The 25,074-nt window shown below is 39.4% G+C and overlaps 1 protein-coding gene across 1 annotated transcript in view; it reads right to left on the bottom strand.

Moving 5' to 3' along the window:
* EGF (epidermal growth factor) overlaps positions 1–25,074 on the bottom strand; it is a 61,307-nt gene that overhangs the window by 26,358 nt on the left and 9,875 nt on the right. The window contains exons 3-13 of the mRNA XM_009576024.1: positions 21,462–21,661; positions 20,294–20,475; positions 17,030–17,260; positions 15,233–15,435; positions 10,331–10,456; positions 9,073–9,195; positions 6,428–6,550; positions 5,082–5,207; positions 3,960–4,096; positions 1,891–2,039; positions 157–261 (exon numbers count right to left, since the gene is read on the bottom strand). Coding sequence (XP_009574319.1) covers positions 157–261; positions 1,891–2,039; positions 3,960–4,096; positions 5,082–5,207; positions 6,428–6,550; positions 9,073–9,195; positions 10,331–10,456; positions 15,233–15,435; positions 17,030–17,260; positions 20,294–20,475; positions 21,462–21,661 — 1,705 coding nt within the window. The remainder of the gene's footprint in view (positions 1–156; positions 262–1,890; positions 2,040–3,959; positions 4,097–5,081; positions 5,208–6,427; positions 6,551–9,072; positions 9,196–10,330; positions 10,457–15,232; positions 15,436–17,029; positions 17,261–20,293; positions 20,476–21,461; positions 21,662–25,074) is intronic.

Genomic DNA, 25,074 nt, shown 5'->3' with positions numbered 1-25,074 from the left:
GCAATAAAACATTGCAGTTCACACACCTCTGCAAGGCAATGACTATCCTAACATGAGACTAATGCACTTTTTGACTGCCAAAAAGGCAAGGCTGGCATGCTCATTTTTAAAAGCTTCCCAAGTATTACACAATTAACCAGGTTTATCACTTCTTACTTAGCAAATGGGTGAATGGCAATCCCTCGGGGCTGGGAGATATCCTCCCAGATGATAATTTTTCTTTGCATTCCATTCAGGTTGCTCCTTTCGATGCACGCCTTCCTGCAACACACACGGCACTATTAGGTCCTCCCTATCTTTTTAATTACCTTCTCAGGCAGAATGTACTAAGTTTTTGCATTGCTTTAGTTTAGCGCAAAACTGTAATGAATAACTTCACAATGACAGGAAATAATCCTGCTGATATGGGATGTCTAGCTGTTTTATCAATAAGTAATTCATGTTACAGCTTCGTTATCTGGTCCAGGGCATGATGATAAAATACCTGCTGCTCTGCAGGAGACATGAAGTTCTCCTTTTTTGGGCAAATAATGAGATGGAAGTATGATCACTAACAGATGAATGTCAGCTTTAAAGGGAGTCAGGAGGAAAAAAGCTCCTAACTGAATGGCATTATCAAATGTATAAAGAATTTTTTTAAAGTAGTACTTTTATATAGCATTTTTCATTCAGAAATTGCCAAGCAATTTACATATCATATCTATTTTACAGGAAAGAAGGAAGCTAAGGTCCTTATGATCACTCCTAAAATCTATGGCAGAGTCAAGTAAAGAATCTATGTTGTCAGTCTCCCAATCTGATTTTTTTCCAGCAAACTGTACTTACTGCTACAAACTTCACCTTGCCAAACAAATATCAGCCTGTACCTGAAAGCAAGCCTACAACCTTCCATGCCTACCTGAATCTGCAAAGAAAGGCCACACAAAGATGGAAGGCAAAATATATTCGTGCAAATGTGGAATACAAACAGGTAAATGCAGTGAGTGAGAAGGAAGTGGCGGATAGAAATTCACAGCTTCACCCTTGATTCTTGTCTTACGGAGACGAGCACCACAATTTCCCGTTTTACAAGAAACACTGGCATATTTATACAGGAGCACAACCGTGTAGACAAGATCGTACCTAATAGCAAGGAAGTGGATTAGCGGCATATTTAAAAGGGAGAAGGAGGGTGATCAGTACATTCAAAACCATTTTTTATTGACTAATAAAATATGGGTCATACTGAAACATCATGACCACTCTTCAAGGAGTCTTCATTATGTGTTCTGATCTGACGCTGCCTTTTCACCAAAGGCCGATTTTGTTTCTCTCTGCATATAAGGTTAGGTATCAGCTGAAATGTGAAGTCATATTGTTTGCCAGTGGCCAATTCCTCTTTTATCAGAGATAATTGACAAAGACTCTCCATTAGCTTAAAGGGGCATGATTCTAGCTGTCAACAATGTTGACTTCTGTCCAATATGTACTCAGCACAGTAATACTCATTATTTTTATATATATAAAAAGATATAAAGATATACCTATATATACACACATGCAGCGTATGTATATAAATATGAGTGTATACATATATATACATCACACGTGCATGTGCACATACAGATATGTATACATGCAGTACATGCTTTAGATTCTTTGCAACTGTGTCCAAACCCTTGCTTCTTGGAAAGACAAAGATAAAAATACAATAGCAGACTCAAAGTGATCTTCCCGCATTTCAGTTTTAAAGAGCCTTCCAACTGTATATACTTGAGATTACAGCTACCCAATCAGAATGTGAAGCATTACTGAATTTAGAGTGATATCTCAGCTATTTCTGTATCACCAGTCATTTATTCCAAATAATTTATGGCATGCTTCAACATAAATGCACTGTGGAGCATGTACCCTCTGTCTGTCCAATACAATTTACGGTTGATCCAGTCCACAGCAAGGCCTTCGGGTATATCTATAGCTTCATGAATAACTTTTTCACGATTTGAGCCATCCAGATTAGCTCGTTCTATCCATTTCAAGGCGGTGTGGGCAAAGTAAATCTGTGAAGAAATAACAGATGAGGTATTATTAGTCCCCATCTCACTTTCTGCTCTATTTCCCTTGTCTAATAGTTTCACTTCTAAAATAACTTTATCATCTTGAAAGTTCCCTGAACTGATTATTCACAAAAAGCTGCACAGGTAACCTGTGATCCCCGATCAAATAAAAAGGCATTTATCCTTTAACCAGGATGACTTCTACAGGCAGCTTGTGCTTAGCTGTAAATCCTGGTTGCCCTGTATACAGCCCTCTGAATATCCTGTGGTTTTGTGTGTCAGCAAGCAGCTACCTCACATGAAGCACAGCTGAGGAAGCAAAAGTAGGAGCAGGCAAAAAGCAGCATGTTATCATTTCACTGGCTGCTTATTTTAAAAAGGGGGGAGTGGGGAGAAGAGAGCAGTAGTGTATGTGTGTCAAGGAGCTGGGGAGGGAAAAGGAGCTATATAATTGCCTTCTCTTTTTTTCCTCTTTCAGCCTGTACATATCTTAATTTTTAACCAGGTGTCTATTCTGTAAGGCTCTAACATTTCCAGAAGAGGCTTCTCAGTTTTGGGTCAAAATAAAAATTCTCTGCTGGTGGGGAAACTAGGTTTGTGTTTTCCAAGGATGAGGAAAAAAATTTGTCTTCTATTTGATATCCAGAGGGAGCCAAACGCTGTATGGCAGAACTATATACACAGCAATGCTGAGGCTTTCTTTGCAAATGACAGCAACAAAACAAATAACTTTGTTTTCATGCTAACCATGAGGCCAAACAAAGCAGGAGGGAGGCCTCTAGCACGAAACCAGCTAATTCAATTACCATGGGAGCACAGAGCGGTGCTGAGCTAATTTACCTCGCACCTCAGTTCTGTGCCACCAGGACCAGACTGCTGCAGCCTGGCTGGCCCACTGCGCACCCCCTCGCCTCCGCACTGCCGGCCCCACCGGCGTCCGGAGCTCCCTGCAGAAGTGGAACAAGAGCGCGCACCCGGTGTCACTGGCGCGGCTGATTTACATTCGGCGCAGCACAGAACAACTGCTAGTTCCCCCGCAGGGCCCTATTTCAGGAGCAAGTGGCGATGTTCCAGCAGGGCCTGAAATGATCCTCCTGTAACGCAGATCTGGTAACATTTGCATTTGTTTAGCTGTGTCCGTCCAGGCCTTGAGATGTTTCCAGCAACTTAACTGAGCTCCTCATCAGCTTTCACTGTACCATCCAGTATCTTCTTGTAACACTTTTACAGCATACGTAGGTCTCACCATGGGAAAAAATAACTATCTGCCACAGAAGGTTTAGCAAAGCACAGCTGAACCCCTATTCTTCCCAGCTCTGCAGGCAAGGAGTAGGGCATTGGGTTGCAACCACACAGACAAACAGCTCTTTATGCAAAGACAACTCCCGTTTCCAACAGCAATATCTTGTAATACGAGGAATACATTTTGTAAGAGCAATAAACAGTTTTGCTCAATAATGTTAGGACATTGGAAGTAATTCTTGTTAAGATTGCTCCTACATTTAGTAGGGATCGTGGGATGTAGCTGTACAGAAAAAAAGATACTGTTGCTTTTACAACTACCCAGTGAAAAAACCCCACAATATATTTCCAGAAAACAGTACTGAAATCTTAAGGGAGAAAACTATCAATCACACAAAGTTCTTTGAAATTGAAATCATGCCTGAAGTGAATTTAGAAATCCAAATTCTCTGTGAATTTGCCATGTCAATGTACAAAGCACATTCAATTGGTAAGTAAAGGATGAAACTCTTAAACTAGTGTTTGACATCCTGTACCAGTTGGGCTCCTGCACAGGCAACAGAACAATGAGCAGCACAACATGTAATCTGGATCACTGACAGCGGAAAGGTTAAGGCGCCTGAAAGCCCAATCCATTTGTCCTTGCAACACTTCAAAATCCTCTCATTTTTAATGCCTTACCTTATTTTCCACCGGGTCAGAGTCCAGTGCTAAGACTATTCCCATCTGCCAGTCAAGTAAACTTGCATAATCTGTTCCATCAAAACTGATCTGGCGGATATCCTGGCCATTTGCAAATAATAAAAATGGCTTAGGACCTGTTGATGAAAATTTGCACTATGTTAATTCCACTAGGTACAAAGTGATCTCCAGCCTGCATCACTACCTAGCTAACATTGTAAGTAAGTAACAGTAGAAGACAAAATGAGGAACAGAAGCAAAAAAGAAATGAAGGCCCTTGTCCTACATTCCACTTGCCTCAGAAATTAAAGATGAATGAATATAGGTTTTCAGCAGCAGTGCCTTCCCCAAGATTCCCTCAAAATTTGTGATAAAGGCAGTCACTAGCCCCGCTGCATTTTACACTGAGTGACTTCACCTCAAGACAATCTTCCCTCTGCATTTCACAGCATCACCTTAAGTGCCAGAACACTTGACTTTTGCACATGAGAAGCCTTTCACAGTAAAAGTAAGAAAAATGTTGTCCTCCAAAAAACAAAGCTTTTCCCTTATTCTTGAAACAAATCACAAACTTTTCTTTCCTCCTCTCTCTCAGGCAATTGCTTACACCTTCCTCCTCATCAGGGTCTGCCCTTTTCTCAGAAGAAACAGAAGGGTCTGGAATCCAAACGTCACATCAAATACCTGGGCTTCCTGGGGCCAGTGGGGGAGAAATATCCTTCCAGGGAAGGTCCTTCAACAGACTATTCCCTGCCCTGTTCTCCAAATGTAGACACCTCAACCCCAATTTTGTAACACTGGGCAGAAACTACACCCACATTTATATGAAGGCACAAAAACCTGAATACTGCAGATAGACCTCCGCAATACAGGAGCCCAGAGTGAAATGCAGAAGTTGGATAATAGACTGAATCTTCTGTGAGGGAGACTGAACTATATACTGGTGCTTGTTCTAGTATATTTCCAAAACAGGTTATTTTTCCGAACTAATATTTCCCAAGTTTCACAAAGTAACCTAAAAACAGTGCAACAATGGATCCCAGTTATGCAATCCACTTCAAAGGACTCTAAAATCTTTTTGCTTTTATTGACATAAATATGCAGGCATACCAAGATACCGACCTATAGCAGTGCAGTGCTTTCTGTCTCGCTGAAGCTTATATCCAGGAAAACAAGCACACTCCCAGGAGGATGGGCTTAAAGAAGAACATATCTGACTACAGCCACCATTATCTGGAGATGTACAACCTTAAACAGAGCATTTGAAAAATTTAACTTTGCCATTCTAAGAAAAAAATACAACAAAATCAGAGGTATAAGCAAGAGAACGATTTACTCTGCTTAGGATTTCTACAGTGCAAAGCATCTCAGTGACTGATAGATTTACTGAAATTTCCTGCTGAAAGCAGAAGTCTAGTGAAGTGAAAGCAAATTAGTAGTAACTTCTTCCAGAGTTTTTCCTGAAAATTCACAACACAAGATGGGGGCGTGGGGGGACGGAGGGGTGGGATATATGAAGAAGGCTTTCATGTGTTCATTATTTCAGAGAACTCTTTCTCCCTTGCAAATCTCATCTCATCTACAACAGAGTAACAAATTTTATCAGACTTTGCACTCCATGCAAAGAAACAGCTAATTAATGCCGTTCTCTTCCCAGAAGTTAATTAGGCTAGGATGGTGAATTGACACTTTCTAATACAACAAACCAAGATTTCATACAAAAAGAAACTATTCTTTCTTCTTGGTGCTGTACAATGGTTATAGCCTCAATGCCAACCTGAGCTTACTCAGTGGAGTGTCCCTAGCAAAACAGCAACACTGACTGAATTTGTGTATACAGTACAGTCCACAGTATGTAAGGGATGTAAAAGGGGAAGAGAATTTTTCAAGGTGTAAGGCTGGCGTTAATGGAGCTATCTTGACCCCTAAGACTGAAAAGATACAGTTGAAAAGCTACAGTCCCCTGAATTTTGAAAGCTTGCTGGAATGGGGAATGACAGGTTAGTGGGTGCAGCGGCTTCAAATATTCTGACTGCAAAAATTCCATTTGTAGGTAATTAGATGAAATTGCTGTAAGTTAAAGTGACTCTGAACCTGGGTTGCACGATGTCATAAAGTCATCTTCAGATTTCACCCAAGCCCTAATTTTGTACCTATATTTCCCCTCAAATATAAATTTTAGATATCTCCTGCCACAAACATCTGGGAGATGACTTGATCTGTGCTGACAACAAAAGAATTTGGCCTGCAAACATTGGATGTTGCTGCTAAGAAACATCTATTAAAAAAGAAGATGCAAATTGCTCATCTCAGCACTCAGAGCGCCTGACATTCCACTGCCTCCTATCTTGTACAATCATTTACAGCTGTGCAAAATGAGTGTAAAATGCCATCATTCACTTCTGGCTTTCAGTGCCAAGAACACAGAGAGTTTGGCAGTCACTACAGCTAGAAAAAATGTTACTTACCCGTGCATGCTTTGCCATCCACTTTGAGTACAGATCCTTCAGGACAAAAACAAACAGGCCCCTTAGATGTTTGAAGGCAACCATGACTACATTCGGTGTCATTACTTGTACAGGAAATTAGCTCTACAGCAATTTAAAGAGGAAAAAAAAATCTTAAATTATGACAAAAATTTTTACTAAGCCCCCCAAAAGAGATGTTAACACTTTCTTAAATGGGGGGGGGGGGAAAAAAAAAAGAAAAAAAAAAAAGTTATGTTGAGCGTACAACACTTCTGTGGTCTTTCTGGGGTTTGTTTTGGTTTGTTTTGGGTTTTTCCAAATTTTTTTTTCCCACCGTCTCCTAATTATAGCAAAGGAGAAAGCCAAAATTGCTGGGTCCTGAAGCCATTATACTGATCAGCTTTAAATTTTCCAAAATTGTATGAGACGTGTTATCAAAATAGAAATAATTTAGAAAATTTTCTTTTTTACATTTCATCAAAAATGAAAACTACATTTGAAAATTTGAAAACTACAAGGAATTTATACTGAAAGAATAAGTATAAAACACAAAGAGAAGAGGAAAAACTACTTTCCTAGTACTCCATGGGTAACAGAGCTAGAATCAACAAAAACAGGAGATGAACCTTCCAGAAATAAAGCTATGTTCCTTAGTGGCAATTTTTGAAGCTGTAGGGGCAAAACCATCTGAGGACCTGGCAATAGCTTTCCTTTACTTTCCATTATAATTGTTGGAGTGCCAACATTTTTTTGAGTATTTCTTTAGTGCAATTTCACAGGATATCCTCCTTCCACCTTCTGTATTGCAGTGCTGCATCTCTTTATGCCAATTCTAGTGCCATATGGCAACACCCGTGGAAGACTGGAACTAAAGCAAGTTTCCCACAGCTGCTTCTTTGAATCAGCTGCATACACTGGCTTAAATGGCGCATAGCTGTTGCAAATATTGCTTCTCCAGGGCAACTGCGCTCTGGACTGGATTGTTCTAACCCCTTAAGCACAGTGAAGAGGGTCAAGAAACTGATCTTGTATTTCTTTCTGACTAGAGCTTGTGGCTTTAGATGAAGAGCTTTATACAGGACTTGGAGGACAAAGCATCAAAATGTCTGGTCAGCGTGTGGACTTCTCACCTTGCATCTCTCTCTCTCTCAAGTTGCGTAGATGGTGACATATCTGCCTTGTGCTGCAGTAGTTAAGGAGTTATACTGTCCATGCTGCATCCCTAGCCTGTGTTAGAAAAACATTATTTTCTATCTAATTTGAGCCACTCAAAATGTAGGCATATAGTTCAAGCTAGTCATCCAGAGTAGGACTGAGTTGCACAGTGTCTAAGTGCTGTTTTGCACGCAAAAGGATGTCCCACCTCCCAATAGCCTCTGGCTGCAGGACTCCCACAGGTCTTCTGTCACATCTGGCTGCCTTCCGCAGCTGTCACACACACCCTGGCCCCCCACGTTTGGGCCACTGAATCCTACTCCTGGCTCCCTCTTAACAGAGAGGGAGAAGTGACTCTTGGAGGTCTAAAATAGATAGACTGACTGGTAAAGTCTGTTAGGCTGCTAGAGTCTGTTAGACTGTTACTCTCTGGTAGCGATATTTAATATACCTTAGGTCCTGATCCTACCATGATCCAAACTGAACTCATTGGTGTGCACTGGCACTTCTACTTGGGGCATATACCAATGTTTTATTTCCATGGAAACAAGGTAGAAGGACCCTTTGCTTATGCCTAAGTTTCACTTCATTATGAAATAGAAAAGTGACTGGGAATATCCCAAGACCTCAAAACTTGGAGGCATTTCACATTTTATGTTCTAGACTTACTTTAGAAAGACTTAATTCATTTGTAGGCTGAATATACACAATGCTGCATAAAGGGAGAACAAAAACCTTCACCTCTGACTCTTACTATGACTAAAATATGGTCCTTGAAGCTTACTGACAGACAGACCTTTGGTTTTCCCCTCCACTTCTCTGAGTTCTCTGCATTTAGTTTATCCACATTTATTCAGCTTCACAGAGCTTCCTGGTTTACATATCTACGTTATATGATAAGTTCTCTCAGGCATACTTCTTATACACAATTTAATTGATAAAAGAAAAAAAATAACCCGTAAGTGCAGCAGTCCCCCAGAATAAAAAACTTTGTGAGTACTTCCGTGTGTCTGATCATTGTAAACAGATGCACATGCAGTTAATTTTATTATTTTCATGCATATTGGCAATGCTATCAACCTGCTCTGAAGAGAAAAAAGATGATGCTGTAAGCTGCTCATTCAGAGACTGTGCAAATTGTTACACAGGTTAGACAGAGTAAGCCAAATTCAGAGACTACATTCAAAAAGATATAACTGCTTATCCACCTGGAACGTGCCACAGAGCCTAATCTGAGCAAAGAGATCTCTTTAGAGACCTAACTTTTTTTTTTGCTCATGAAGAGGCTCACACTTGATTACTCACGTGTAACTTATACTTCCTTAAACAAGAAATCTGAATTTGGTTCATTCAGTTTAAGCTGATCCTACTTACATAATAAGGGATTGGAAGCGAACAATGCAACACACACAACTTTTGGCGGTTCCAGTGTTAAATGAGGACTCTCTCCGATATCGTACTGGAGGCATTTATGTATTACTGCTACTTACCATGACATGTTTTCCTATCAGGCAGCAGAACAAAACCTCTCGGGCAGGTGCAGTAATAGGAACCAGGGATGTTCACACAGCCCAAAGTACAGCCATGATTCCAGAAGCCACATTCATTGATATCTGCCAAAAGAAGCGCTTGCTGTGTCAGAACAACGTCATCAACCAGTGTCAGGGAATTAGATTAATGAAACAGACTAACAGTCTTCAAGAAGTACCTCTTTTTCCTATTCATTTTACAAAAATATGTTGGTCCTAATAAATGATAAAAAAGCAAGTCTTTATTCAAATAAGATTTAAAAACCTTCTAGCAAAACCTACTCAGGCTGCAAGTGTCCAGCATAGGTGCCTGGAGGATTTTCGACTTAAGTATGCCTTCCCATACAGATTCCAGTGCCAGTTAAATCCTGTATGCACCCAAAAAATCTACATTAGACACTTCCGTCAAACAAAAATTCTTTTAAAAAATTTGGCTCCAGCAAACACAGAAGTGGTTTAAGAAGCTGACATTCAGAAAGCAATCCTGGTGAATTTCCTGAGAACTGGATGGCTGCTGCTCAGGCAGGTCTGTAAATCCTGTAAACGAGGAATTTTGATGCTTTTATGTCTTTTCAAATCTGGTCGTGTAGTGAAAAAGATGTTTCTAAAAGTGATATGTTAACTATTATTAATAGTAATGTTGGATTTTTATTAAAACAATCCAGATTAAAACATTTAGAAGCATGTTAAGAATTTGTGTCTTTTTTGAAAGTGGGACTTAAGACAGCTGTCTTGTTGCAGGATTTTCACCTTTGTGATGTTTCACCTTTGGTCGTGTATCTGTTTTAATTTTTATTTAAAAATTAAATAAGCAACCATAAGCACACCTACTTATCTGAAGCTCCTTTAACTACTCAGGCTAAGACCAAAATTTCTCACAAGAATAGCATTTGTGACAATTTCATAAGGTCTCCTTTTAGACTATTTCAGAACCTGGAAGGACACAAAACTGAAATGGCACAAATGGACTACTTATCTGAAGCTCCTTTAACTACTCAGGCTAAGACCAAAATTTCTCACAAGAATAGCATTTGTGACAATTTCATAGGTCTCCTTTTAGACTATTTCAGAACATGGAAGGACACAAAACTGAAATGGTACAAATGGAATTTTTTAAGACCTCAGAGTGTTTTTTCGTACTCAAGCTATGAGTAAAGTAAAAGAACAGAAGAATTTTTTCATCTGATGGAATAAAGCTGACGGGAGATTCACATATTACCTTCACAAAACTGTTTATTTCGACTTAAAATAAAGCCATTAGAACATTTACACCGATGAGTCCTTGAGTCTGGCCTGCAGATTCTTCTTCTGCACTTTTCTTTGTTCAAATCACAGGTTCCCTTTTCTGGAAGAACAAATATAGTGTAAATGTAATGGAGTTCTTACCATATCAACCTTCAAGGAGAAACTATTTAGAGCAAAGATGCTCAGTGATGTGTCTTCTTCTCAACAGCTACTTGCTCAACCCGAGGAACTTCTTATTAATTACAAAAATATGTTGGTCCTAATAAATGGTAAAAAAGCAAGTCTTTATTCAAATAAGCTTTAAAAACCTTCTAGCAAAACCTACTCAGGCTGCATGTGTCCAGCATAGGTGCCTAGAGGACTTTCGACTTAAGTATGCCTTCCCATACAGATTCCAGTGCCAGTTAAATCCTGTGTGCACCCAAAAAATTTACATTAGACACTTGTGTCAGACAAAACGTAAAATCAGGCCAAAAAGTCACTAAAAATCATAGTACTTGGAAGACTAAGAGTAGGTCTGTGCGAATGATCATTTCTAGCTCAGTGTCAGCACAAGCAGATCTAGAGAGAGCCTGAAGTAGGGGATGGTTTGGTTTGGGTGCATACCTATAGTGACTATGAAAGGGAAAACCCTGCGTGTCAGGCCAGTCCTGCACAGTATTATATGTTACCAGGCTCTGTAAAACACTCAGAAAGAAGAGAGCGACAGAGAGAGAGCACACATGCAAAAAGAGAGAGAAGAGAAATAAAGAGAGAGAGCATACAAAGACTGGAAATTATTAGCACAAAGTGGTGCTCAAGTCTCACATTATTTAACAAAAAAACAGCTGGACAGATCATAATGACCATATGTTTCATTTGGACAAAAAGTATTAGCACAGTCTAGAGAATCGTTGTACTGGAGTGGATCCTGGTTTCTGACTATGAGAAATACAAGCGTTATAAATCTTGAACTCAGATTTAAAACTCAGAATTTTTCTGATGTCCAACAAGATATGACCAAAGAGATCCCCAGAAGCCCTCCTACTTCTCCTGTTTCACAGAAAAAGGCAAACAAGTCTTCAAGTATCTTTTTTCATGGGAAGGATTTGCAGAGCCTCATGTCTGTGCTCAGCTATCTTTTAAAGCTGGTGCTTTCGCAGATGTGCAACACTCATGGTTTTATTTTTGCCTCCCAAACTATTATTTTTGTTTTAATCTTCCTAATCTTCTTCTGGGGTTGCTTGCCCCCTTCCCAAGCTAAGAATAGCTGAACTCCTGCTACTGAATGTGGGTATGCAGCCACCCACACACAACACTGTCTTTGCCCTGTGCTGTCTGTGTAACATATAAGAAATCACGGGCTCATGCAGGCAAAGAAATTAGTACGTGAGCAATTTTCTTGCGCTATTTCTAATTCACTCTCTAAATTCCAAGAGATGGAAAGCAGCATAATATTTAAGTTTGACATTTAGTCTTCTGCTAGCCACAATAGAGAAAATGCTGACCATTTGGTAGAATGACAGATCACATTTATAAAAGACTGAAATAATTTCCCCGACAGACACTTCAGCTTGGCTGAAATCATCAACATTGCACTTATTTGCATCAAACTGATTAATTCTTCTCCAACAAAATTTGTATCGTGAAATGAAAAATGATGAATGGATGACTAGATGGGTATTATCTATGTTACTAAGCACGATAGCTTTTGAGAGACTTGAATTTTACATAGTTTTATCTAAGCCTCTCTCTTTGTAGAACTAGTTTTGAATTGGACCCTTAATCTTTGTCCCTACTGGAACTGAATCAGGAACATACAGTAGTGGGGTGTCTAATCTTCAAATACAAAACTCATCAGAATGACAAAAGTTCAAGTACATGCAATCACAAAACAATACAAAACAGAAACAAGACCACATTCAAGGCTGCATCTTACGCTTATCACTGGTGCTGTACCTTGCTTGTACCATTATTGGTCTAATGAGACCTAAGACACCCAGGAATTCCAGAAGAAATAACAGAAGCAATAATTTTGCCATCTAGGCAATCTCAAGAAGATACTATTTTTGAACTGAATAATTATTAAAACTCGATATTGCCGAATCAATATGTAAAAAAAAAATCACATTTCAAAACTTAAAGTGAACGGTGACTAAATTATGAATCACAGTTTTTAAGGTAATATTTTCTGGAAGAACAACCACTATGAACTTTCTAGTTTGTTTGGTTTTGGGGTTTTTTTTCCCCTTCCATCACCTCTCTTATATGGAAATGGGTGTTCTCAGATAATAGCCTGATGCTGGTATCTTACACTGGAAAGAAGCACAACATAATTCCTCCAAAAAAATATCCTGAGTGTACTGAATATCATTAATCTGTCAGAGAAGATACTTCAAAAAAATTCCAGAGGCAGTCTTTGAGATTTTAAGGTAATTAAGATATTTTGTGAGCCATTAATAAAAGTGTGAAGAACATTCCAGAAGGTATTTATAAATACACATACTGTCATCAAATCTAGGATTAGCTGTCAAAGAGAGCTGAGGTAAGTTAGAGGCCATCTTCCAGATACTGCTGTACTAAAGTTGTTGTGTGGGATTATAGCAAACCCGTAGCTGAATTCATGCTCTTCTCTGTACTTATTGGCCCTGACCAATCCAGGTAACTCTTTTTAAAGAGAAAGGGAAGAGGGGACATAAGGAATTTAAGTAGTAAAGTAAATAATCCAAATTCCAGTAAAAAATCAAATCATGTCAGCTGAGCACTTCTCCTCAGTTCCCTTTTCGTCTGAAGGAACTCACTTGCTATCTGCTTTAAAGAAGGCCTGATAATTCACAGCTGTCACTACATTGTAACATACACTTTCTTAGCTTGTACAGAGCATCCAATTAGTCTAGGTATGCTTTTATCTCCAGGTTTCTCTGTTGTAAGATCAGCTATAAATCTCATTTGTACTCCAGGCTCATTAGTTCTCCTTTCATCCCTTGGATAAGCCAAGCAACGTACATGCAAAGTCCAAAAGGTTCATCTGGAGTCAGCCTTTAAGCTTCTTTCTACTCCATCACTTCCCATACATTTTTGCAAGAAGGTATTTGGAATAAAAAAAAGGCCTACTGCTGATAACAATTACTGTCACACAAAAATTTACTAAACATGTTGGAAATATAGGGGTATATACTGCAAGGCATTTAAAAACACTGGTAGTTTATTTATTAATAAAGGTGGGGAAACCCTCTTTCCAGTGGAAAGAGAAACATCGGAAAGCAGCACGTTCTGGTGGAAGAAGTAGAGTTAATCTTCTGAGAGAAGAATAAAAGCTAAGTGCCCATAGTCAATGAAATTATGCTACTCACTCTTGTGGAGAGGACATAAGTAACACAACAAATAGTCCCTGGGGTTCAAGAGACCGCTGTAATGAACTACCTTTCTTGGTCATTCTTTCTTCGTCTTCATCTTCATGCATATGCAGACATGGTGACAGACGCCCAAGGAGGCCTCATGAGACCTTCCAAATCTCATTGTAACAACCCTGAGACACGTGGACATGCCACTGTCTGCACCACAAACGTATCCTTCCCTAGTTGCTCTGTGTGAGAGCACCAAACATGTCAGTTGAAAGAAGTGCTTCCATTTTGCCAAGGTGACTGTTTTCCTCAAAGGAAGCACAGAACAGGTATTGTCTCTGAATGGAGGCTCCCTGTGTTTACAAGTATAAGCTTCATTTCCAGGAACACTTTCTCTTGTGCATCTCAACAGCTCTTTGCACTACAAACAAAGCATTTCAAGGGTAACGCTCCCTTGAAGATTTTGATTTTCCCACTCAGACCAACTTCAGTTCCCACAGACCACGTGGTACTGTATAAAGCTGTTGGTAGGCATGAAGAAAGACAAAGCCTATTTTGTAGTAGATATTTAGAAATGGTTCAAGAGAGATATTTACAGTTTCATTTTTGCTCACATGAACAAACACTACTTTCTCCTCATGTCTTTATACCACCTGTACCTCTGGGAACCCATGGCCACCTTGCCTTGGGAGTTCTGCAACCATTGCTCAACACATAAATACCTCTATGCTATTTGCTCAGTTGTTCATATCCAAGCAAAACTGGTGACAAAAGCTATTCCATTAAAGCAAGAATATTCTATGTCTGCTTTCCAGACATCAGAGGACAAGACATTATTTCCCCTGGATACCCCCACTTCCTACTGCCTCAGCACAAATCCTCAAGGAGAGTGAGCTATCCATAGTCAACTGCCTTCATTTTCTGGTCCACAGTGAAAGGCAGTGACATGACCATCTCATATGTAGGCTGCAATTGATATCAATTAAAGAGACCCAAGGCTCTTATTTCATAGTTATTATGGCAACTTCAACTCTGCCTAAAACAGGCTGACTCTTTATCCAGCCATTTCACAGCAAAGTTGAGACATCCACAGTATCACTTGTAGGACATACTACGCACTTAAAATCCTTCAGTGCCATAATACTCTGAGGTGTTTAGATGCACATTAGAATAAAACTTCCAGAAGGGAGCAGGTATTTGATTAAGATAATCTACATGGAGGATTAAAAAGCTGTATGCTTTATGCATTTAGCAGGGAAGTATAAAAATACCTTTGTGTAAACAAAGGGAAGAAAAGGAGAAAATCACATTTATCTGCATGTCTATTCAGATTAATGAAATGAGCAGTTCATGCTCAGCACACTTCCAGCCTGGTGCTCCAGCTGGAGTTACACACATCAAGTGGAACAGTGGATCATTGAAGTAAAAGGAAACTTTCTCCTTGACTTTACTGAGGCCTGGAATTTTGCCGAAGAAAATTATTACTATGAGAAATCAGAGTGTATGACATTATTATTCTCACACATACAACTGTATCATTACAGCTGACTTACCGAAATCCTGAGAATCTGTTCTTGCACCTGGCTGTTTAAAGGGATGCACCACTTTTATCTCCACTGGTGGAAAAAATGATGGCTTCAGGCTAATTGTGACTACAACTTTTCCAGTATACTTGTCAGCTCTCCATATCGTACCAGATTTCAACTCTGAGTAGTACAGATGCTCAGCAAAGAGAGACATACCAAGCAATTGATGTCTACAACAAAGAGAAGATAATACACAGTGGCACATTACTTGATCCCTATATATTTACTCACTTATACATTTTCTGAGCACCTAGTTCAGTCAAGTTCACTGTAAATAATCTTTCTTTGTATTCTTATATATATCTTATATTATCTTATATATATGAGAATCAGATGAGGTGCCAGAGACATTCCCAAATAATCCAGCACCCAGAATCTTGCAGATTTGCAAGAAATAGATGCAAAATGGATAACCTGTATTTCTCACAGGTTATATGAGCTGTTGTTCAGGACTGACTCAATTGACAGAAAAAGCCTAGGTATCACCCTGCTTCTGGTGAACCCAGCAACTAAAATGGACACTTGCTTTGTTGCAGGATGTAGGCCAGATAAGTTCCTCCATTTCCCAATTTCCAGTGCCTGCTCTGACCCTTCTGACTGTCCCAGGAAATCAGGGTGGAGATGGAGGAGTAGGAGTAGGGCATTCCTAAAATCTGTCTTGCTGCTTCTCAGACTTAGTTTCCATCCGCTGGTCAGTTATGGCAGCCAGCAGGAACCCCCAAAGGGCCCAGATTTAAATAAGAGGGAAAGCAGAAAAAATACCGAAAGAGGGATTTTTGGCCTCCACTTTCCAGTACATATTCCAGGTGGAAAAAGGAGAATCCATATCATCCAGGCTCAAAGGGAAAGTGTTGATGCCCTGGTGAATACCAGCCAACTCGAGGGAGAAAGGGGGAAAGGCTAAGGAAAAATCCAATGTGACAGCTGGCAATGCAGGGAGGAACCAGCTTTGCGTTTGTCATATGGAAATTGAGTGCTGCCTATTTAAATTAGCAGGCCAGTGAAACCATGTATTTTTCACATTTTGCAGTTGGCAGTTCCTATTACACATACGCTGATCCAGCCATACTGACAGAAACTGCAGTGACATAAGGCAACCTTTTCCTGAGTACCTCACTGGAAACAAGCCCACCATGGAGCATCTGTACCACTGCAAAGCATGAAGGCCAAATACTAAAGGCACCCAGAAGCACATGGGTCTAACAGCCCCCTCAGCGGTGCTTAGCCCCGGCACTGGGAGCAGAGGGGAACAAGTCTGTTGCGTAGGACAGTTTTCACCACATCTGCTGATGCTTGCTGGAGAGCCTGAACACAGGGGGTTGTCCGAGCCTCCCCGCCCGGCAGCTAAGAGGACAACAGACTTAGAGAAGGGTAGGAAACACCAGATCTAGCTCAGTCTCTTGAGCACAGCTCAGACACCTGAGCTCACCCACCGTGACCTTGGACAAATCATTTAATCTCTTTGGTTTTGGCTTCTCTATCTGCAAAAAAAGGCCACTAATAAACCCTCAGAGAGGATTTCTAAGGATTAGGTAGTTATCATTTGCTAAAAGCTTGGAAGATGGAGAGTACTGAGTGGCAGTATTATCCTTACCACAGTGACTTTTTTCCATTTTCCTAGCAGTAGTTTTAGATTTACAGTTACAGGCCATTTGCACTACACTTTATACTCCTTATTGTGTTATGAACTGACAAAATAAAAGGGAGAATGAGGAAGAGAGTTTAACTGTATCCCCGGGAAATGACAAGCTCAGGAAAACTCACCGGACAGAATTTTTGAGCAAACGAACAGCTCCGCCGTCATAGTCACATGATCCAATATGGGAAATCTCTTTCCCGTGGTCATGTTGGATCCAGTAGAGCCTTGTGTCAACCAAATCTAGTGAGATGGCCTTTATTTTTTCTGTGGTTCTTAAAACATTTCTCACATCACTTCCACTGAGGGACACTCGGTGTATGCTGGAAACTGTACCATCTGAAGACCAAAATAATAGCCTGCAGGCGAGAGGCATGTTTTGGGAAAAAAAAAAAAACCAACAAAAAAACCACATTTGCAAGATCACATTACTGCTACACGCTCCTTGTTTAGTTGCTCCTGTATAATTTTTCAGTCTTACCACAGTGCTTTCAGAACCAAAACTAGTAATAAAGCAAGGGACTTTCTTAATATGTACTCACCTATTTCAGGAAAGCCTCATATACATCTCCCTATTAAGATATAGGAAATAGTTCTATTAAGAATGGAAATAATTGTTGACAACAAAGCATTGTCTGTTTAACAGAAGCAATATTCCCACTAAAGTTTTGTTACAGTTGTTTTCTTATTTTAATAAATATGTTTGTATCAGAGACTGTATGACTCTGTTCAGGAAGCAATGAGATACTAGAAATATCTCACATCTAAGTCAAGCAGGAATCAGCCCAGCTTAACCACGAAGCACTATTGTCTGTCTCTCTGCTTTGTTCGGCCATGCAGTCAGAGAAGGAAACTGAAATAACCTCTCAAATCTACAGGGAACTCTTGCAAACTTGGGGAAAGGCACATCTTTGAGGCAGATATGCATTGCCCTCTGCCTCTGGGGAGGAATCTATCTCCAGAAACTCTAGTTGAACACATCACTTAACTTAAGTGCTTAACTTAAAAATACCATTTCTATTACTGTTCTCATTTCTTTCTACCTTCCTGCTGGTTATAGCAGCCAGACTATGCTGTCATTAAATTAAGACACAGTCAAAATACAGCTCCAATACTCAAAACAGTTACGCACTGAAGCTACTTATATGTCAAGTTATTCATGGATTAGAACCCAGATTTACCGATGTGACTAAGGTTAACAACAGTTCTTCCAAAATAACAAGTTATCCCTCATTCGTGTATATTTTATTTTTTAATGTTTGGGTTTAGATTCTTTGCTTGGGTGTTTTATGCACAAAAATTCCAAGAAGCATAATCATTTTGCCTTGTCTTCACAAAATTGCAGAATTTATATGTACAAAACAATGTAGCATAAAGCCAGCTTTACTATGCTTATGTTAATCATTTGTTGAAGGCCACAAAATGGATTAGATCACACTGGCAAGGGACTATACAAAACCAGTAGGAAGAATCAGCCCCTGCCTCACAGCTTTTCCTCACTGTTACATAGTCTACAGTTATCATAGGTTATTAATGTATAGGTGAAAACATGTTTCCAGAAGGACAGCCCAATTTTATAATACTTTATTAATATCTGCTTCCATTTCTATAGCACCTGTTATTTAAGAAACATCACTACTCTGGAAGTTTGGACAAATGCTAGGATTCACCTTTTACAGATAAGGAAACTAAGAAACAAAGGTGGTTATAGTCTCTATGCACAACTTTTGCAAATCAATGTAGGGACAGGATATTATATGAACACACAGGAAGACAGAAGAAGAATGAAGATTAGAAACTGGCTTGAGCAATTGCCAGCCTTTACTGTATTTGCCCTCTATTTTTCTTTAGTCTTAGTCCTTATTTTTCAGCATTTCTAAACACCATTAAAAAATTAAATCAATCTTACAGCAATAGTTATATTATTACTACTAAAATAATCCTATCACTGCTAATATCCAGACACATATTTTGAGAAAAACTCTATTATTAGGGTATCACATTGACCTTCATTACTTAAGAGTTGCACACATTTGAAGGAAGACATTGTTAATATCAGATTTAGCTCATGTTTATGGCTGTGCACGTAAACATGTTGGGGGTTTTAATTCACTTCACATTAAAAATAAAGCCCTCAGTTTTCATACAAGCAAATTGCCATAGGGGATAAAAATGATGTTAGACTTCTTGAAGTCTACTTTCTTTACAGTTTATTACTGGCTTACTGGCATCCCTGTAAGCACATGAGTACAGCTTTTATGCGTGGTGTATCACACCTGGGTGAATATACGCACTTGAGTCTCCCCAAACTTTCGCATAAGTTCAGCAAATATATCCCTATAATGCCATTTGTAACGTGTTTTGATGGCATTTGGCAGTGGGTTTGAGGACTTTTGAATATTTCCAAGATTCGTAAATACTACGTTCAAAAGCAAATCAGAAAAAAAATATATAGGCTGATGTTCAGACCTTTAAATCCTACCCAAATGACAAGACTCCAAAGAATACTAGTAAAGCTACTATCATCAGAAGATTGGTTTATGTATAAATGTACTAGGAAAGGACACATAAGCCTTAATATTACAATAGTTTCACACACTGCTGAGCAACTTAACTGCAAATCAAAAGTGGCAATAAAAACATGCTTTTGCTGTATGAAACAGAAGCATCTCAAAGTCTCCTAAAGCTTTTATTTTTGCAACTTTGATGGAAGAGGCTTATGTGTAAAGAGAAATTAGCATGGAAAGACCACTGTGACAATTCATATTGATAACTCTTGAGGAGGCCAAATCTCTTATGTGAGTATGGTTCTCAGTGTAAATGGCTTGAAGCTGAAATAAGCATCTTTATGAAGGCCAAATTATAGTGACACAAAGTAGCAACAGTAGATTCAGAATCAATATTCAGAGCAACTGACAAAGAGACAAGCGAAGCAGAAGCAAAACTGTGAATTTAGACCTTTTTTCAGAAAACATACCAATTTATATTCTAAGTGTGCCAGGTTTGGAGCACAAGGGACTCCCAGCATTTGTAGGCATCATTCCCCTTGCTGCTCCAATCCTGCTTTCTGCTGCCCTGAAACTTTGCTGTCTTTGAGAAAGGACCAGCAATGCCTCTTTTCCCTCAGCTCTCCTCACTAGCAAAATTCTCCCTGATGACCAAGAGGTATAGACTCTGCATTAGACTTCGGTGGGCTTTTCTCACACACTTCTTTGTTTCTCTCTTACATGCTTATTATAATCTTTTATCCTCTTTTGTCAAAGTTCAAGGAGGTATTGGACTACGGATAATACACTGTGCACAGACTAGCACAACAGCCTATAAACTGCAATCATAGTACTTCGCATATTTTGAGTCCATTTCAATGAAATTACTAACCTAGTTAAAATTACCTTTGCTCAGCATCAATGGTAATCCTTGTGGGACGACCAACATCTCTTAGAAGAACTCGGCGTTTCTTCCCATTCATGTCTGTCACTTCTATAGTTGCTTTCTGTCTATTGGCCCAGAGAATGTCTTGATTTATCCAGTCAATAACAAATCCTGAAATGCCTTTGTCTATGTAACATAGTCTCTGTAAATGAAAAAAAAGTTGACAAGAAGCATCCCAGTGATTACCCTAGACTTGACTTTCAATATAGGGAATAGAGTGCCAGACTGAAGCTTCCCATTTCATTCCTTCGCCTGCTTCATTTTCTCTCAGACTTGTCAATATTTCTCTTTCTTATTCTTTAATCACTTTCATTTGGTCTTTGTACTTACACATACCCCTTCTGAATTGCGTGACTCCCTGAGAAAGGGGAAACTGTTCTCCATGAGAAATACAGTGGACTAATCTTTTAGCTATAACTTCTTGCATTTGGCACTCTATGAAGCACCCAGACCTGTACTGTTACAAACGGAAGACTTCCTAACACACAGTTGCTGGACCTTGATCCTTAAAAATCAGCATAAAATACATCAGCGAAGACTCCACATGGGTACGGGAACACTGGCAATCTCTCTCAAACAAAAGAAAGCTCTCACAGCATTAAAGTTCAGCCACAACAGCCTGTCTGCCGATCATAATCAGCCAGCTGCAATGAACTGCACAGCTTTTTCTGAACAAAGGATGAAGTGCTAAAAGAAGCATTTATGCAACCATAGAAACCAATAAAATGTTTGAGAAAAAATGAGTAGGAATTCAAGCACATTCTTCTCATACCATTTGTGCCTGTTTGTGTTACAGTAATATGGAAGACAAACTTCCATAATGCCAGGGATTAATTTAAAACTGATAGAAACATCATTGTCTTCAAAGCTTTAGTTTGTCTGAATTTCCTCTCCTTCATTTTCAACTCCCCTTCACTTGATCCCCAGAAAATACTAAATGTACTGTGAATGCCAGTAAAACAGCCTAGACTCAGAACCACAGCTATTACTACAGCAAAAACTATTTAATAAGTCTGAAGTGCTAATCAATGAACAGGAATGGCAGAATTGTACGTAAAGAGCAGGTGGTTTCCATGGAAGGTTTTACGCCCATTAACTTGGAGAATTCCAGAGAATTGATTACTTTACCTCTCGTTTTGTGCCATTGAGGTGAATTCTTTGAAGTAATCGCCTTTCAGAGTCTACCCAATACACTTTCTCTTCTGTGTAATGAAAATCCATAAGCGTTGACTGACCAGTATCAGCCACCAACCTTTCGTGATTGGTCCCTTCAGTGTCAATTCTAAAGATGGCATTTCCATGGCTAAAAAGTAGGAATGGTGCAGGGTCTGGTGAGGAGAAAACAAAAAGAGGCCAATTAGTAGATAAGCATTGCACTTTTGCTGCATTAAGTTCTTACCAGTATTATACTAGCCAAAGAGAATGTTTGGGATCTAACCATCTCTCTCGTATTTGGAGAAAACAAAAAGAGGCCAATTAGTAGATAAGCATTGCGCTTTTGCTGCATTAAGTTCTTACCAGTATTATACTAGCCAAAGAGAATGTTCGGGATTCTAACCATCTGTCTCGTATTTTAAGGATAACTTTCCAGGCATATCACAGAGAACCAATAAGATATAAATGCAATGGTGCTTTCACATTTAATGCTGAAAGTTAGGTCAAAAATCTGAGTCATGAAACTGAGATTGCAGTGGTTGTTACCACTGATCCTGAATCCTACAGCCTAGTCACAGATCAGAAGAACCATTGCATGTATGCCAACAGAAGCTGGAAGAATTATGCCATGGATGCAACTCCAAGCTGAAGACCGCTTCCAACTACTGTGCTACAGCAAGAATTTATCACAGAGAGGTGGTCTGGAGTCTCACTTTAACTATCTAAACAGGGAAATTGAAGATCCCAAGACAGGGCAAAGGAAGAAGCTAGAGACCGTGGAGGTTTCTTGTGATGCAGAGAGCTGAAGGAAACCAAAAGACCTGTACTTAAAAATCCTGCAGCTCAGCAGAACAACTCCTTCCAGACAACAACTGTATTCGTACTGAGTGAAGGGTAAGAGAAACAACTCCTTCCAGACAACAACTGTATTCATACTGAGCGAAGGGTAAGAGCGTATCAGTAACTTAACATAATATATGTTAAAATGAAAGGTGTTCCAATTATGGCCCAAACTCCAATTAAGGTTGAAAATGATGAGCAACTAGGATGGTCCAAATAGCCTTAATACAGCCTTAAAACAAGGTGATAAGTATGGAAGTACAATTAGTAGAACATAATGGTTGGGGCTGCAGATTACACTAACCCAGTTTTATCAAGTCCTCTTTGTTAATTTTAGCGTATCACCATAGGGCAGGGTTAAGATTGCCCAGGGAGCCTTAACTGCATTTCCAAACCACAATGGTTTTCTTTCAGGCAATTCGAATATTACAGATGTCTACCAAGTTTGTAGCAGAGGAAAGGAGTTTTTATGTAACCAGTCACATTTTAGCCTTCAGTTTAAAAAGAAGCGTGGTTTTTTTTCTAGTTTAAGAAAAAAAAAAATTGGGGGTATACAGACTAGTCCTTAATTTACCACTAAGACAACATTCAAAGAAGAAAGCCCATTGTGGTGGTAATGGTGGGGATTTATAACATGGTTGCCTGAAACAACAGATCATGGCATACAAGCAATGCTCTAACAAAGTGACTCTGAAGTGCAATTATTGATATAGAACCAAGAGAATGACAACTTTCAAGCCTCTCTAATCACTTGGTGAATTGATCTTCCTGCAATGCAGAGTGACTCTCCATTTATCAGGGATGGATGTCATTAAAGGTGCACTATCATCAGTTTTCCTGCACATACACTTTTGAAAATTAATCTGGTTTTATTGACCAGATTTGCAACCTTTTAACTAAATATCTTTACTATTAGCATGAAACCTGAGGCTTTAAACTCAACAGACATCACTTCTACAAATTCTAGCCAGATGCTCCATCTTCGTCATGGTGGTAAGGTTGCTTGATTCAACCCCTTTCACAGCAGAGGAATGAGACCAATTTTGATTTCTCCAAATGAAGAGCAAGTTAGGCAGAAAGTTCTGACAAGCACTCAAGATGTAATTTTCTTCTGTTCACAAGGAAGATGATCAGCACTCTGTTTCTATACTAACAGACTGGTTTTGTATCTCAAGTTTTCAAGCTATCACCCAGTTATAACAGCTGCTTCTCGAATTTTAGTAATTCCCTTTTTCTGCTGCTATTTGCACTGAGCAACCCCATGTGAGAATATTTAAACTATGAAGATTTGCTTTACGTAAATGGTAAATGAACGGTGAAGTGTAGCAAGGTTGATTTATCTCAGGAATTTGACAGCTGTACTGCCTGCATTTTTGCCAATTAGTTGACCAAGAGCATTTTTACACTTCATTTTTGTCCTTTCCATTCTCTGAATTTCCTACCAGGCACCCATGAATGAGGGCTGTAAATGGAACAGGGATCAAACAAATCTAACTTGGATTGCAGAGGCACCAGTCAGATTTGGGACTTAATTTTATCAGGGGTTTAATGAACAGGTAGACAACACCTCCATCAAAGAGCTTCTGTCTTTAAAACATGAGGGTATTTCACTTGGTGTACCCCCTACAGAAGGGTTTATACCTAGTATAAGGGTTCCTTATCCATCACAGTAGCTCCTGAACCATCACTCACTTTCTAGTAGTGCTATAAATGTTAGTAATAATGTTTAAAAAAGTTGAAGTCCTCCAATATTAAGGTAGGATTGTTCTTTGAAAGATACCTGTGCACATATATCACTGTGAAGTAACATGTTTGTTTTCACTTCTCTTCAGTTCGGAAGTGAAGAGTCTACAAAACAGTTGACTAAAAAAAAAAAATTAAAAATTCTATTTAAGGGGCTAGAGATGTTTAGACAGGTCTACAAAAAATCCAGCTTGGGTCTTTGTGAGTCACGTGTCCATAATGATGATTCTAGGAGCTCATTGAAGTAATCGTGTTGGTGCCAATTTGGGAGCTGCACAGAATGCTTTTGGTTATGTTCATGGTCCCATGGCTATATGCACAGGGACTCAAGTACATCTCCTACTTCTTGGGTCAGAAACATGCCCTGTCACATCCCATCTCTGCATTAGTGAGAGTTCCAGGCAAACATTAGTCAGAAAAAGAAAACCTGAGCTGCTGGATCAGAAGGGAGCTGTAGCATATCCCAGTCAGGAACCAAAACCAGACATTCAGAAAAACAAGGTGGAGAGGTGAGAGGTGAACTTCAGAGCACTCCCACCTCATACTCTAGACGCAATATAGGGTTAAACCAATCAATAAAATCCAGCTAGATTTTTTTCCCTGGGTAACATCAGTTGAGGACAAAATGAAGGTTATTCAAAGGCCATAACTGTGGATATATTCCTCTTAGAAGGGTTAAAAACTTTTAAAATTTAAATGCATCTTGTAAATTCAAAAATCAATTTATACACTCAGGACAGAGCAAAGGAGAGAAAGAACTCACAGTAGCACTCATGTTTACTAAGAAACCGCCAATGGGCCAAACCAAAAATAAGGGCTTCCTGCTTATGATTTCATAGCACTGTCCCTAGAACCTAAATGCACTGGAAAGACATCAACACCAACACACTGAGAGAGGCAAAGGTAGCAAAATCTTGTGTATTGCCGTCTTTTCCTGGAAGTACTAAGGATGGCGTTAAAGAGTTTACAGTTCCGAGCAGAGACAGACAGAGTAAGTCTACTA

The sequence above is a fragment of the Fulmarus glacialis genome, unplaced genomic scaffold (assembly GCF_000690835.1).
Source record: "Fulmarus glacialis isolate BGI_N327 unplaced genomic scaffold, ASM69083v1 scaffold1304, whole genome shotgun sequence".
Lineage (NCBI taxonomy): Eukaryota > Metazoa > Chordata > Aves > Procellariiformes > Procellariidae > Fulmarus > Fulmarus glacialis.
Note: the sequence above shows the minus strand (reverse complement) of the source record. Positions and strands in the feature narration are given on the sequence as shown.